Genomic DNA, 16,193 nt, shown 5'->3' with positions numbered 1-16,193 from the left:
TGGAATCAGCCAGTGTTTTGATCTTGGACGTCCCAGCCTCCAAAACCGTGAGAAATACATGTCTGTTGTTTATAAGCTGCCCAGCTTATGGTATTTTGTTATAGCAGCCAAAGTGGACTATGACAAAAGCCAAACTGGAAATGAGCCTGACACAATGTCTGTGCCCCGAAGAGCAACAGCACAGGAGGGAGAGAGAACGGCTCTCAGGACCGCTAATATCCAAGTGCTTTATCACCAGCACTGGAGAATTCAAGTCCACTCAGGACTCAGTTTCCATAAAGAGTTCTCCTGAAGTGGCCAGGGTCCATGCCCTCCACCCTCGGGGTCCACAGACAAAGCAAGAATAGGGATGAGACCTCCAGTGGTCACAGCTCCAAGGGGAGAAAGAAAACTGGCTCTAGCTCCCCAAACCGGAGGTGGGTGCCCCACAACACACAGGCAAAAAGCAAGCATCTTTTCAGGAACTGGTATTTATTATCAAAGTCATATTCGATGTCAACAAGATGCCACAACTACAAAAAAAATTGCGCACATTGCAATCTCAATGCAAACAGTCAAATGGAACCCCAGTCATTAAAAAAGTAATTCAAATTACCCCAAAAAGCAACTGAATTTTTTAAACATCTTTATACATCCAGCCAACAAATTAAAATGGTTAACAAGAAAAAATACAAATTCAGAGGTCTGGTATCGATGTTTAAAAAAGGCAACTGCTTAAGCATTTCTATCGATTCGAACATCAATCTCTCGGCCACTCAGCTTCATCCCATTCATCATCCGGCAGGCTCTCTCAGCCACCTCTGGCGACTCAAACTTAACCACACCGCACCCCTTGGACTTCCCGTTCTCCATCTTGATGTCGGCATACAGCACGTGGCCTGGGCACAGGGAGGGAAGAAGAGACCACAACTCATCAGGCAAACCCAGAGCTCAGCCTCAGTCTGGGCTCCACTCAGTCCAGATCACCTGTTGGATTTCGGTGGACAGAGTCAAAAGGGAGAGCGGCCCTGGCACACGAATGCTCAGAACACAACAGCCGGAATCCAGCGACTATGGCCCTCAGCCATGTTGCCATTCTTCTGCCAAGAGGACAACAATCGACCCATGATAAGCCTTCCTGGCAGTTTCAAATGCACACTCATACACTCAAGAAAGTTATACAGGGGACTGTGTGAAGCCAACCTTATAGGTGAGTTGTGCAGAGGCTTCATCTTCCAGACCCCACACCACAGCATTTACGAGGCCATCGTGATATAATGGACACTTCTGTACTGTCCACACACAGGCTGCGTCCTATCTCACAAGTGGGTTTCACATATTCATTCAAGTACTGGTTAAGCATCCAGGTATGTGTCAAGCACCACCATGAAACAAGTCTATAGGGGAAGAGCTAAGGACATGACCGTGTAGCCTATGCTAAGGGGCCCTCGTTTCTAAAGCCATTAACTCAGCCCAAGGGAAGGGCAACATCTAGAGGGCTTCTCATGGGACAGTTCTGAAATAAAAGTCCACCAGAAGGTAAACTCTTACGATAATAGCATGAAATAAAGCACTTCTGGAGAATGACACTTGCAACTCAGGGTTCAGGGACAGGAGGGAGATGAAAGAGGAGGGACTAAGTTACAAAGGGGCTAGTGAGTTTCTCTTGTTGGCAGAGGGGCACCTCCAGGCACCTGAGGCAGGGGAGCAGCCTGATCCAACTTGACTTTTCAGAATACCTACTACAATGTGGAAACTAAGGAGTGGGGCGAGGGCAAGAAGGCACACTATGGCTCAACAGCTGCCCCAAGAGAAGAACCAGGAGAAGCAGCAAAGTGGCGCAATCTGAACTACCAGTGAAACAGGAAATGAGAAACAGTGAGGAGGCCTTGACCCAGCAAGCCACCCAGACTTCTGGCTTAGGTCCCGGGCTCCCACTTGACATGGTTAAAAGAACAGAGGTGGTGGGAGTGAGGGGCAGGGATTCACCCGGGGACAACTTCACTTCCTTTCAGCCACACAATGAGCCTTTCAGAAAGGTGGCCTGGTGTGCCAGGAAACCACCACAACCAGAGCCGCTCAGCCTCATTCACATAGAAGCTCACCCCTGGGAACTTCCGAGAAAGTGCTCTCTGAGGCATGAACCAACAGTGCGGTGGTAGAAAGCAACCTCATCGCAGATGTTTTTATTCAGCTTTGTCACGTAGAAGCCATGTGACCTTGGCAACGTGACTTTGCCGGACTCATCTGCAAAATGGGGACATCACCTCCTTTCAAAAACCGTAAAAGGAGAAGGATGGGGTTGAAATGAGAACACAGGTGAGAAGTGTCTGACACATAAGAGGAAACTCAACAACTGGCTTGAATACTTGCACAGGCAGAAAAATGGCAAGTCCCATTGGTCCTCGAGTCACGGCAAGTGGCTGTGAAGACCAGGATGGGAGCTTCACTGCACCCCTCAAATGCATCACTAACAAGCTAAGACTTCTGAAGCCACAACACATGGAAGCACCTAGAAAGCCTTTCCCAAACACTTACCACATTCGTTGAATTTGTCTTTTAGCATCTTCCATGTAAAATCAAATGGGAGCTAAATGGAAAAGGAGAAACTGATGAGTGATACAGCCAAATCCTAATGTCCTAATGCATAAACACCAGGGTCTCTCTGAGAGGAACTTTCAGGACTTCTTGTACACTGAGAAATAGGGTACCCTTCAAACTGAGATACCAGCAGAGAACAAAACACACCGGCCTGGAATGAGGTTCGAAAACGGCACACCAAGCGCACTCCCTTTGTGGCATTAACTGTCTAAGGGAGAATCATGCAGACGACAATAGCCTATGGTAAGCAGCCCACAGACCATTCAACAGTAACTGAAGGTGGTCAACTTGGTATAAAGATAAGGCAGATATAGCCCTTTGTCTCTGTCATGCCCAAGTGTAGTGGTTCTTCAAGCCAAGGGAATCAAGAAGCTGGGTTCCTGAGCTCAGTGTTGGTTTCCGCCTAGCAGTACAAAAACCTGGGGCTCCTGTTGCACAGAGTTCGTTTTGCTCTCCCATTCCCTCCTTATCCTACCAGCACCAGACTTTGGGGACAGTAGCAAGGTGGCCTTAAGTGCTGCTACTCTGCCTCCCTACTGAGGGCACCAACTCTGACGCCAACCTGCCCCCTCCTCCCTTTGTGCCTACCACCACCACCACCAAGTTGCTGAAGAACCACTTACATTTCTCACAAATATCTGGCAGGCCTTCCTGGCCACCCCAGGAGCATGGCCTCCAGCTCCGCCAAAGGAACCTGCGAAGCTTCCTCCAAAGTTGCCACGCTCCATCTCGATGGCGCGGTCAAAGCTGGCACCGCCACCGCCACCCATGGCCAGGCCCATGCGCTCAATGCCGGCGCCTAGGGCTGGACCCATGGCAGGACCCATGCGCTCCAGGCTGTTGGCGCCCATGCGCTCCAGGCCCATGCGCTCGAGACTGTTGGCGCCCATTCGCTCCAGGCCCATGCGCTCCAGGTTGTTGGCGCCCATGCGCTCCAGGCCGGTGGCCATGCGATCCATCACGGGGCCCATGCGCTCCAGGCCAGCCCCCATGCCTGCGGGCACCATGCGCTCCATGCTCAGGCCCATGCGCTCGATGGCAGGGCCCATTCGCTCCACACCAGAGCCCATACGCTCAATGGTCTGGCCTACGCGGTCGATGGGCGCGGCCATGCGCTCAAGGCCAAAGCCCATGCCGGCACCCATGCGCTCCACGCCAGAGCCGATGCGCTCCATGGTCTGGCCCATTCGCTCGATGCTGGAGGCCATGTGGTCGAGGCCCAGTGGGCCCATGCGCTCGATGCCGGAGCCCATGCGCTCAACTGAGCCCATGCGGTCCATGACCAGGCCCATGCGCTCAATCTCGGAGCCCACACGATCCATGCCATGGCCCAGGCCTGCGCCCATGCGCTCCATGCCGGCACCCCCAATGCGGTCAATGCCAGGGCCCATCCTCTCGATCCCAGGGACACTGCCTCCACCTCCACCTGGAACAGGGACACAAAACACAGGCAGATATCAGGGACTTGCACACCTGTGTGCACACCATGCCAGAGGGTGACCTGGGTGCAGAGGCTTGGGCACTTCACAAGCTCAACCCCAGTTCAGGAATTAAATCCCACAACAATTTATCATTAGACATCCCTCAAATGTCGACAGACAATTGTTAAGGCGGGGTAGTGAGGACATCATTCTTCCTATATCTGTGCAACAGCTAAAATTTCCATAGTAAAATTTTAAAAGGGAGAAAATCCACCCTGGAGGACTTGTGTCAGCAATGTTCTCCATGTTATTTCAGAAGCGCTAGTACTTGTAACTAGCTTTGTGAGCCATGGTTGTCAGTTCCTGAGAACTCTGAGGTCTCCCCACCAAATTTAACTGAGAAATGCTTTCAATGAAGGAAGCTCGGAAACCCCACCCTCAGTTGGTCAGTCTGTGTGATGGATTACATGGATTATATGTGGCAATTCCAATCACTCACAACCTTTACCCTTCTCTCAGCTTGTCCCTCTCAGATGCCCTGCTGACGGCCAGTATGGCTGCATTTCCTTAGCACCCCAGGCAAAAAGCAGCTAGTATACAGCCACGCAATTAAGAGGAGATAAAGAAAACAAACACCAATATAGATCCTCTATATCTAGATAGACAGCTACTTCCAGGGAGCCTTACTCTGTGAGGAAAACCCCCAAATGAGCTGTGCATAACTCTGCTGGCTTTGGAGGAAAAGAAGTCGATGGCACTTGCAGAGTAGATCCTAGAAGAGGTCTCAGATCAGTTCTCAACACATGCTGGCATGTCAGCAATGCAGGGACCCTGTGAACCTGGTAACTCTGGACAAGAAGGGTCTGGCTCCACCTGCAAGGCCACCGCCCACCACTTTTCCACCATGCAGAGCATCAAGGTCCCTCTCACTTAAGCTTCACCACCACCACCGCCACCACCTGCCTCTGAAAAAGGTCAGCTGAGCCCACAGCCAGCCCATTCCTGACCCAAGAGGCCCAGTCCAAGATGTAAATTCAAGAAAAGGAGACTCAGAAGTTTCTGTGAGTCTCTGACCTCACATATCACTCCACTTCTCCAGGACTATTTCCTTAGTCATGCTGAGTAATAGCACACCAAGTGGCAAAATATAAACACAATTTAAGAAACACAAGTTCTGCTCTGAGAGCAGAAATTTCTCAGAAACTACTTAAAAAAAAAAAAAAAAAAAAAAGCAAGATAAATAGAAAAGGGCAGGTAGCAAGCTCAAGAACATCAGAAATCAGGCTGACCCCCCAGATGCCAAAAGCAGCAGAGAACAAGGGAAAAACGGTGCCCATGTGGAGTTTTAGAATCAGCGCACCACAGAAATAATCAGCAAGTGGAGTTACCAAGGAAATGCCAAGGCACTCAGAGCCATTGGGCACGGAGGGGAGATCAAGCTGACAAAAGAAGTTCATTTAGTTTTAAGTACCCATAAAAAAAAGTGTATATTAATGGAAGGATATAGTCCAAAATGTTTACAGCACTCATCACTGGGCAGTGAGATTGCAGATATTTAATTTTTTTAAAAATAATTTTCTGAATATTTATCAGTACAAATGTACAGTTGACTAAGCATTTGTTAGGAATGGAGCTAGTATACTTTTATAATCAGGTTATTTACTTTCAGGAATTCACAATTTTATGGTATTTAAAACAACAAAGTCCCCAAATTACATGGATATTATAATAATGACAATGGCTAACGCTTACATAGCACTTACGTATGTATTCTCTTCTATGCATTAACTCAGGTACTCTGCACAACAACCCTATGAGGTAGATACCATTATATCCCCATTTATAGTATGGAAAACAGAGAGGTTCAGTAACTTGCCAAATGTCACACAGCTAGGAAGAGACAGAGCTGGTTCCCACCCAGGCAGTCTATTTTAGAGCCCATACTTTCCACCACTACACTCTACTATCCCCAGTAATAACAGCCTATTCTAAAAATCAAAACATCAAAACTAAGCGTTTCCTACCTCCTCCCTGCTTTGCAATGATCTCTCCTCTCTTCAGTGCATTACTTAGGATTTCTAAGGAAATCAGGAAGAAAAAAAAATTAGCCAAATTTCTCTATGATAACAGAAATTTGTTTATTACAGATTCCAGAATAAGAATATTACTAATTTAAAAATAAAACAAGGAAAGGGGGGGAGGGGTTAAGAAATACACACACAGACAGGATCATTTTACTAGAAAACTGTAAGAGTCCTTGATGATGGGTCATGATACTAGGATCCCATGTAGCTCCAGAGTCTGAGCCCAGTTGGCAAGACCATCTGGGAATGTGCCCAGCAGAGCTAAGTAAGAGCCAGTGTGCACCAATGAAGTGAACTTAGAAAATCAGAGCAAGAACGGGGCCAGTGGCACAGTTTCCTAAAGCTGGTCCAGAGCCTCAGCACTCCGGCTGAAGCCTGCACTCACCCACCAGATCCAATCAACACCTCACAGTTATCCTTTAGCAAACTAAAGCTGTGGCTATACTTACTGCCAAAACCCTGAAAACCAGCAGCAACGGCATGCCGTGCTGAAGTATGACCTCATTAACAAGTCGTGCATGGAAAGACTCCAGCAAGCTAAGCCCACCAGCCCCACCTGGAAGGAGCTGGGTGTGATGATGATTAAGTGACAGACAAAGATTCAGGAAAATAAAAACCCCAACACATCCAAACCACATCCAACACCCTGTCGAAAACAGAAAACACTGTTGCTTGTTTGCCAACGATTCATCCAAACCTCTTTAAAGTTTGTCTAATGCTACAGGGTTAGTACTAGCTTTTAAAAGTTTCTTCTCAGCTCTTCACCCTGTAAAGAGATTTGTACCCACCCCCCTTCTCTGGTCACAAAGTGTGCTCAGCAATGTGGACCAATAGCCACAGAGCATATCTCATTTTATGACTGAGACCACAGAGATTATCCCTAACCACACAGCTGTTTCTGGTACTATAACTACCTGCTACAGGAAGGACGTGGGAAAGCATACCAAGAAACAACAGACATCCAGCCTGCAAACAAGTAGGGCTTACTTATTCCGTGACACCTGCGATCCTACTCAGCATACACAGGCCTAGCTTCACTTTCCTAAATCGGCACTTAGATCAAAATATTCCTTGCAAAAGCTTCACAATCGGCACACCACTGATTTGAAGAAAAAGGAAAAATTCTTTTCATGGGCATTCACAGACCTCCCTGCTCTGACTCTGAACTTGAATCTGTTCTTCCGACCCCAGGTAGACCCTCACCTCCAAGCCTCTGCACCTGATGCTGTCAGCCCTCTCTATCCTGCCAGTACGCCCTCTAGTTACACTGAACTCTCTCAGACACCCAGCCCCTCCAGCTTAAACTGCATCTCCTGCACGGTCTTGCACTTCTGCTCAGATCCAGTGCTCTCAGCAGGAAACTTCTATCAGCCACGTAGGAAATGATCACTTTTGTGTGTTGCTCACCCGTCTGCCAAGGGCCTAGGAACCAAGATCTTCACTGGCACCCTCACTAGGCCACTTCTATGTACGGACCTCTGGTGCTGCCCTGAGTCACTGCGCATCGTCTCCTCAGCTGCACCACCTCCTTCAAGATCAAGGACCACATGTCTACATCCCTGCACCACCAAGTACAGTGGTTTGCAGAAACAAGGGCAAAGATCTACTGCCTTGATAGTAGAGAAGGGACACTGAATGGGGAGATACAACAGAAAGTAGCACCGAAAACAATTCAACTTCCAAGTGAAAACCAGAAAGGAGAGAGAAATCAAGAACTGAATAAACAGAACAAAACAAAAAACCCACCCAGGCCAACTAGTCTGAAATCCCAACTTAAACTTAGACACCTTTTACTAAATTGGGTCTGATCACAAGTAGCAGCAGGGAATTCCAGAACAAAGCCCTTTGCTCTTGCTCATGTCACTCTGGGAGGTCTCAGGACAAAGAGACAAGAGAGTCTCAATCAGAGAGAAGGTGGCAAAGCAGCAGGAGTTAGATGACATTTCTATTCAGGTCGGGACTGGAGGAGTTTCCTGTTGCCATGAAAAATAATGACCTCACTAGCTCTACCCCTTCTCCACGAACCAGGACAAGGCCACCAGCCTCATCACAGAGGTTGAGAGGCACCACAGTGTAGCAAAGAATTAAAGGCCTAAGGCAGGAAGAAGAGCCTATGGAAGCGAAGTCATGTGCCATCTTGTTCTCTTCTCACCCTCAAATTGCTGTTTGCAACCAAATGAAAAGTTTTTAAGTATTTAAAAAAATATCCTGCTGCTGCGGTGCCTGGGTGGCTCAGTCGGTTAAGCGTCTGCCTTCGACCCAGGTCATGATTCCAGGGTCCTGGGATCGAGCCCCACATAGAGCTCCCTGCTGAGCGGGAAGCCTGCTTCTCCCTCTCCCTCTGCCTGACGCTCCCCCTGCTTGTACTCTCTAATAAAAAAAATAAAAAATCTTTAAAAAAAAAAAAAAAATCCTGCTGTTCCAGGACACAAAAACACAATCAGTCATAGATAATGAGAAACTTTTAGCTAACCTAGTCACATAAAGATTATGAACTCATCCCCAAAATCCTAAAGCTTTGGAATTAACTACAATAAAACTACTACAGTCAGTCATATCAGACAAGTACAAGGGAAAAAAAAAATGAAATCTTCACTATCTTCACTACCAGCCTAGTGAGACACAAGAAAGTCCTTCCAGCTACTTAACTGCCAGTAGGGAAAAAGAGAAACAAGTCTCCACCAAACAACTGTTTCCCTCCACTCTGAGGGAAACAGTTTCTAATAGTTCCTGGTTTTCATGGAGGACACAACACGAAGAGGATGGGAGTCCTAGAAATAACCTGCAGAAGAATCTGGTCTCACTGATGAGCTGGATGATGAATCTTTCTAGGACCTTCATAAATTCTAAGAACGTATCTAATACAAACTTACACAAAAGGGCTTAAAATCCTCACACCTAACTCAATGGGTCCCCCAAAGACAGATGCTGAGCACTCTGAGGCGGTCACCTAGAAGCCTCACATCTGCACAGAATGAGAAGCAGGTGAAGATGCGGGGAGAGTACAGATCCACGCTCCAAATCGCCTTTGACAGACACAAACTTAAGAGCCCCAAACTGGACAATCTCTTTTGCACCATACTAATGAAGAATTAAGCTGGTGGATTCTCAGAAACATCTAAACTGAAAACGGGAGAGGGGAGAAACACTCACCGAGAAGTAAAGAAACTTTGTTTGCAATCTAACCAAAACTGAAACAAGCGTTTCTCTGCACTTCGGCCCAATAAGCCAGGCCTTCCAGCATCAGAAAACTCCAGGTCCTGAGGCCTCTTTTAAAGGTACCAGCAAGCACACCCTGCCATCCGTTAACTAGACCACCACAGCGCCCTGGACAAGGGAACTCACACCTCTCTCAGCAGGGTCTCTGAAACCTCTACCACTCGAGAGAGCCAGTGCTCGGTAACGCAGCAGTTCTAACTGCCACAGCAAGCCAACATCTTATACCAGTGCAACCAAAGAAGCCACCTGAAAAGACTAAAGAAAGATGGTTCTATTGATACCAATAAAAAATTCAAGGACCAAAAGTTTTTACCTAGGTCTAGAAAATGTTCAGTTTTTTAAGACTATGGGAAAACAGCTGACTTTGCCTAAGAAAGAACCTCGGACCTGAGGATGAGCCTGCACCCCAGGGGGTGAGCCCCCGCCCATGTGGGGCCTTCTTACCCATTCCTCTGCCAAGGGGCTCGCCAAAGCTTCGAGACATTCCCATCTTGTTTCTGGCAAAGTCTCTCTCAAATCCTCCACCCATGCCACGCTCCATCTCTGTGGAGAAAAATATTACCCTAGGCCTTTCCAGGAATACCACTGTGTTTTAGACATGACAAATTCACTACAGGCACACAACAGCCGCCACCAAGTCAGCATGTCCACTCTTTCTACAGAGAAACCATCATTAGTCCTTTTTTCCTTAAAAAAGTCACCTCAAGTGAAACCGTAAAAACTACCTACCTTTAATCCATTAAGGACTAATTGACAACTTTCAGTAAAGCCCCCCGTAAGGTACACCAAGCACCTGCTCCTACAGCAACCGGCGTGGGCACTCGCTGAGCCAAAGGAGCCTGCGGCAGCAGCTACCACCTGCCGGGTACTTCCCACGTGCCCCGCCCCACCCCGGGCTCTACGTGTGCTGGCAGCTCATGGAATCCTCACAACAGCCTGCAACATCACTGCCCCTTTACCAAGAAAGAGGCTCCAATGCCTTAGTAACTTGACCAAGGTCACATGCCCAGTTAAGGGGTGAGCAAAGGCTGGAACCTAAACCCGATGCAAAAATCCATGCTCTACTAACAAAAGCACATCTACACACAATATAGGAACATGCCTGTATGTAACGGGACGTCTCTACTAACACAGGTAGTTTCATCTACACAAGGATGTTGGTAACTTCATTATTTTTTTCTATGCTGACAGCCAAGACTTATGTTTTGCAACAATCTTTTAAAAACAAAGGTCTTAGCTTCTTTGGGGAAAGCCTTACCACAGCTGTCAACTGCTGGAGAAAGCCTTTGATGATCCCATCATTGGCTACTTCTTTCCTCTAAAGCAAGACGTAAGATGTGTATCACACTGTGTCTCCCTCCCATACTGAGAGGTCCTTGAAAAATCTAGTTAATGTTGCTCCTTAAAAATCAGGTGCTATATAGTGATCACCTTTTATCGCATAACTACCGAAAATAGTTATATGCAGCTCAAGTCCCTATACTTTCAATGAAGTGAACAAGCCTACCAAAGGGGTGGAAGCAGGCTAGCCATTATGAATTAATTAGAAAATGCAGCAGAGGGGCGCCCTGGTGGTTCAGTTTCTTAAGTGTCTGCCTTCGGCTCAGGTCATGATCTCGGGGTCCGGGGGATCAAGCCCTACATCAGATCAGGCTCCCTGCTCAGCGGGTAATCTGTTTCTCCCTGTCTGCCTCTGCACCAACCCCCTTCACGCTCACTCTAATTAAAAAAAAAAAAAAGAAAACAGATTTTAGCAATGGTGAACTTGCTATTCATAGTTTGAATCGACCCAACTGAATCTCATAGGTTGGTGGCATGCCATCTGCTGAAAATATAACTAACTTGCGCAAGCTTGCATGTGGTAGGCAGAAGGGAAATCCCAGAGCGGCACTGTAATGGACAATGCTCTGCTGTACTCCTTTAATCCCTATCATAAAGGCATAAAAAAGGCAGCACTGTGCCCCCTTGAGATAAGGAAGTCATATGTAGGTATTAATTTGTCAGCAAAGGCCTCAGAACTCATCTTCCCAAACAAAAACAAAAAGAAAACCAAACAGAACTCATCTTCCCAACTGTCAACAGGCTCTACAGTTCAGGACACCCTCTGTGAATTCCAATGAACTACCCAAAGAGTTTTCCTTGCCAAATATTGTACCATATCATTGTTTGGCATTTGATGATTTTTTAATTTGTAATTTTTAATACCCACTCTATCAGGACTTGACCTGTATTGCTGACTGACTGGATGAGACTGACTTCTCAGTCTGATGTCAGCACCCACGACCTTGGTAGATGCATTACGGTCACCAACTAAACATTAAATTAAATCCAAAACATCTTTATCAACTTTTCCCCTGATAAAGTTGACTGCACTCAAAGCTCAGAACACAGCTCAAGTGGAAGTAAAGCATTCTCTGTTGTCTACTGCAGAGGATGATGAGGGAGGACCTGAAGTACCTTTATCTCAGAACATCTAAGAACACTCCATCAGAACACATCCTCCCACTGTTGCTCTCCAGGAGAATCAGCACTGCGAACCTTTGATCACCAGGCCCAGAACTGTGACTGCGGCATTCCACCTGCCAGATTACCAAGGACTTTGCTCACACTCCTCAGCAGAGCCCCACCCCTCTCCATCCACTTCTAAATGACATCACTCCACTCCTCAGAGCAAAAACCCCATTTCCTAATGACTCATCTGTTTTGAGCAAACACTTTACCAAGCCAGACTCCTCACCTTTTATTAGAATTCCTATACACATTATGAGCTACAGGCTAGCCTGAAAGTACACTGGAAATGCAGACCTTTGTCCCATCATTCCTAACAGTGAGGACTTCCTTATATCTTTTTATCATCATCTAGAACAAGGCAAACCCATGAAGAAGGGCAGTTTATTCATCAGAATTTTCTTTCTTTCCAGTCTGACAGTTATCCTAGGAAGATACTCACTTGCTCTAGTCTATCTTCACGTTAAAGGATACTGCAGGTCAGCAAAGAAACATTTAAATGCAAATCTTTAATGACTTTCCATCCCAGGAAAGTTTATGTGTTTAAGGGAAGCAACATCCCCACAGGTGGGGTTCAGAGTCAACCAACCCCCAAAGGATTTCAGAAATACAGTCTGCAGGGTTTCTCAAAGCACACTCTACAGGCCCACTGAGAAGGGGATGATGCCCATGCTGGAGTCAGTTCTGAAAAGTAGGATCACAGTGTGACTAAGAGCCAGGCTCTGGAGCCAGATAGCCAGGATCCATATATATCCCATTATTACTAGCCATGTGACCTTAGGCAAGTCACTCTCTGGGCCTCAGTTTCTGACGAAATGGTGATAAAAGTACCTACAAATCATGTGGTTCTTGCAAGGACTAAACGAAAAAACACACTGTTACTATGATAGTATATTTCTACTAAGGGGATGAAAGCCTCGAGTGATAATACACCAAAATTTGCACTATGTAAATGCTAAATTAAATCAATGTCTCTGTTCACAACTCAGAGTTTTATCAGAGCAGATGATCAAGAACTGATGCACTCCAGCACTCCAGGGAAGATATAAATTTGATCAAAAACTCCAAAGAAACTAAAACTAATCCCTTACACTTGAAGACAATTTTAAAATGAGCAAAGCATAACCACAGGTATCTACAGGATGCTTGCTAGTGCTGGAGACAATAAAAAGCTTTACTATTTTTATTGGGTAATTATCAGGGAGATTCAGAACACAACACACAGTTTAGTGACTAACAGGATTAACACCTACTAGGAATAGGAAGTCTAGCTTCTGGAATACAAACTTGTGACTGACTAACATTTAAGGCAATTCAAAAACATCGAATTCAATAGAAAAGTGGAAGGGGCAATTATTCACTAAAAATGGGTGTGCTGCCTCAAGGTCACCCAAGAGCCAACAGCTAGCAGGGGGCAGGTGGAAGCAGGAAGGAAGCATGAGTCTTACCATTTATTCTGCCCATGTTCATCCCAGATCCAAATCGACCCATGTTTTCCATACCACCACCAAAAGGTCCCTCCATGCCTGCAAGAGACATTCGACATTCCCATTTGAGCATCATTCCAACGAGACTGCTTATACTCATCAGGAAAAGAAAGATTTTTTCACAAGTTTCACCCTGGGCATTTTCTGCCAAGAACTTCCTTACCAAGTGTAAGGGCTTTTGGGGAAAAAATGCTAGTGCCCTCGAGTAAAAATCACCATCTTCAAAAAGCTAATCTGATCCAACCCCCTTAACAGACAAGCAAAGAGAGGCCCAGAGAGATGGAGTGATTTGCCCAAGGTCACAGAGCTAGTTAGTGAGAAAGCCAGAACCAAAAGCCAAGATACCCACTGGAAAGACTGATGGGAAAAATTAATTTCTAGATTCAGAGTTTTTGGAAACCAAAGTGAGAATTCATGCAAGGCTTGAGGGAAAAGAAAGAGGAAAGGTGAGAGAAAACCATACCTAAAAGTGATTACATTTGTACTTCATTTTAAATCTCTTACCTCCCATTTTATTTATTCCAAATCCTATGCCTTCCATTCCCATTCCTTAAAAAGAAAAAGTCAATGCAAACTAAAATTATGTCAAAGCAGTAATGTTTGAACTTAAAAAGCACAAGTAATTCCAAACCAGCAAATGAACAAAAAATATCCCTGGTTATGAATATATTTTAATTGTCAAGGAAAAGGAGGACAGAGGGGGCTCTACCATCTCACCTGTCAAACTATCACATTCCAGGAAACTATGTCTTTCACAAGTCTTTAACAAAATAATCACCACATGACTCAAAATTCTTTACACATACAGTTTTAATAAATAACTAAGACCATTTTAAACATGATATATAATTAGCCAGTACAAACTGGAGCTCACTTTTTTAGAAGCTTATTTCAGGGAACACAGGTTTAAAAAGATAAAATTCTCTAAATAGCAGTTCCTAAAAACACTGAGGCTTCCCTCCCCGCCACCCCTTTCTTCTTAGGCATTAGTCGGGGGGCGGGGGGGGGGCGGTGGCGGTCAAACTGATAGGGCCATGTGAGGTGATCGTCCAGGGCGTTGAGATGAAGCCCAGAGTTTAATCTGGGAGGGAGACAAGGGATATGCAGAACTAACAGTAGCAGGGTGAAGGGACATCCATCCTGCAATTCAAAGGATTTCAAGAGAGACCTAAGACTGTGGTCATAAAAATGAACTAGTTCTTAATAGTATGTAAATGCCTCATCGCACAGAATGAAAATGCTAAACAGAGTTTAAAACATATTCTTCACAAAGCTTTCATTCAGCAGCTATTTCTTATCTTCTTGAACAAAGACAACACTGAACACAGTGTCTCTGAGGCCCATGATGGCGATGTTGTCATGTAATGAGGCCCTCCATGCCTTTCTGTATCCATCAATGCCCCTACCATAGTCTATACGCCATATCAACACCAGGCGAGAGCCCAACGGGTGTCTGGGTAATAGACTGTGGCAGTGCTGTGGTCCCATGGTCAGGAGACCTATAGTCTCTGTCACTAACTGATAGTGTGACCTTGAGCAAGACCAACTCTCCGACTTGCCTCCTTTTATCAAACAGCTTAACTACCTCAACATGGAAGGTCATGAAAGGATAAAATGCAAAGTATAACAATTTTTGAAAAAAGGATTCAATTCAGTAAAAACACAAAATATTATTTTTATCAAAATGAATCAGAGATGAGTAAGGAGGGAATTTTGCCCCCGTTAAATCTTTATTCCATCTGAAGTACTCAATGTCCAATTATCCCAATAGTTCACTTGAGTAACTAACTTCCCCAGACATCTCCAGTCAAAGTACACTGTAGTTCTCACCTGCGGGTCCTATGTTTCCCATGCCAATGCCTTTATTCAGGTGATTGGCATCAATAGGCTGTCCTCCTGGGCCTAACCCCATGCCAATACCACCAAGTCCATCTGAAAAGAAAAGAGAAAGTTGTAAGTGTAGAGTCCACTTAGAAAACCATAACCTTCCAAGGGAAAAAGAGTCTTTGTTTACTGTGCTGTAAGTCACACTCCATGCCCATCCACCCACCTCCATGGGCAAACCCAGGGCCTAATTCATAACTCGACACTGGTACACTTGGGAGCTATTCCTTTCAAGGCATAACTTTTCATATGCAATTACAGATTGGAGTTTGGGGTATATATAAAACAAGCACAAGTGAAAATCAGTTACTTGAAAATTACAGAGAAGAATTATGAACTCACATGTAAGAATCACAGATATGTTTCCCTAAATCTCGAATTGAGAAACGCTTGATTAAAAAAGGCAATTAAGGGGAGCCTGGATGGCTCAGTGAGTTAAGCGTCTGCCTTCGGCTCAGGTCATGATCCCAGAGTCCTGGGATTGAGTCCCGTTTCGGGCTCCTTGCTTTGTAAACAGCCTGCTTCTCCCCCTGCTTGTGCTCACGGCTCTCTCACTCTCACAAATAAATAAAATCTTTAAAAAAATAAAATAAAATAAAATAAAATAAAATAAAAGAGGGGCGCCTGGGTGGCTCAGTTGTTAAGCGTCTGCCTTCAGCTCAGGACATGATCCCAGGATCCTGGGATCGAGCCCCGCATCAGGCTCCCTGACTCTGTGGGAAGCCTGCTTCTCCCTCTCCCTCTCCCACTCCCCCTGCTTGTGTTCCCTCTCTCGCTGTGTCTCTCTCTGTCAAATAAATAAATAAAATCTTTTTTTTTAAGATTTTATTTATTTATTTGAGAATGAGAGACAGAGAGCATAAGAGGAAGAAGCAGACTCTCCCTGCCGAGCAGGGAGCCCGATGCGGGACTCGATCCCGGGACTCCAGGATCATGACCTGAACTGAAGGCAGTCGCTTAACTAACTGAGCCACCCAGGCGCCCTAAATAAAATCTTAAAAAAAAAAAAA

General features: G+C 45.7%; 1 protein-coding gene across 10 annotated transcripts in view; it reads right to left on the bottom strand.

Annotated features, from left to right (window-relative positions):
- HNRNPM (heterogeneous nuclear ribonucleoprotein M) overlaps positions 1-16,193 on the bottom strand; it is a 111,602-nt gene that overhangs the window by 70,092 nt on the left and 25,317 nt on the right. For 2 of the 10 annotated variants that reach the window (XM_034998243.1, XM_034998251.1), the window contains 8 exons: positions 15,130-15,231; positions 13,804-13,848; positions 13,261-13,338; positions 9,749-9,847; positions 6,026-6,079; positions 3,204-4,006; positions 2,518-2,569; positions 453-878 (listed from right to left, as the gene is read on the bottom strand). In XM_034998243.1, the coding sequence (XP_034854134.1) occupies positions 715-878; positions 2,518-2,569; positions 3,204-4,006; positions 6,026-6,079; positions 9,749-9,847; positions 13,261-13,338; positions 13,804-13,848; positions 15,130-15,231 (1,397 nt within the window). In that variant the 3' untranslated portion in view covers positions 453-714. Of the gene's footprint in view, positions 1-452; positions 879-937; positions 967-2,517; positions 2,570-3,203; positions 4,007-6,025; positions 6,080-9,748; positions 9,848-13,260; positions 13,339-13,803; positions 13,849-15,129; positions 15,232-16,193 lie in introns of those variants that run through there. The other 8 variants (XM_034998246.1, XM_034998248.1, XR_004677891.1 and 5 more) reach the window with 8 other exon arrangements.

The sequence above is a fragment of the Mirounga leonina genome, unplaced genomic scaffold (assembly GCF_011800145.1).
Source record: "Mirounga leonina isolate KUSES-001 unplaced genomic scaffold, KU_Mleo_1.0 Mir_94, whole genome shotgun sequence".
Taxonomy (NCBI): Eukaryota; Metazoa; Chordata; class Mammalia; order Carnivora; family Phocidae; genus Mirounga; species Mirounga leonina.
The sequence above is the reverse complement of the archived record's forward strand: the minus strand, read 5'-3'. Positions and strand labels throughout refer to the sequence as shown.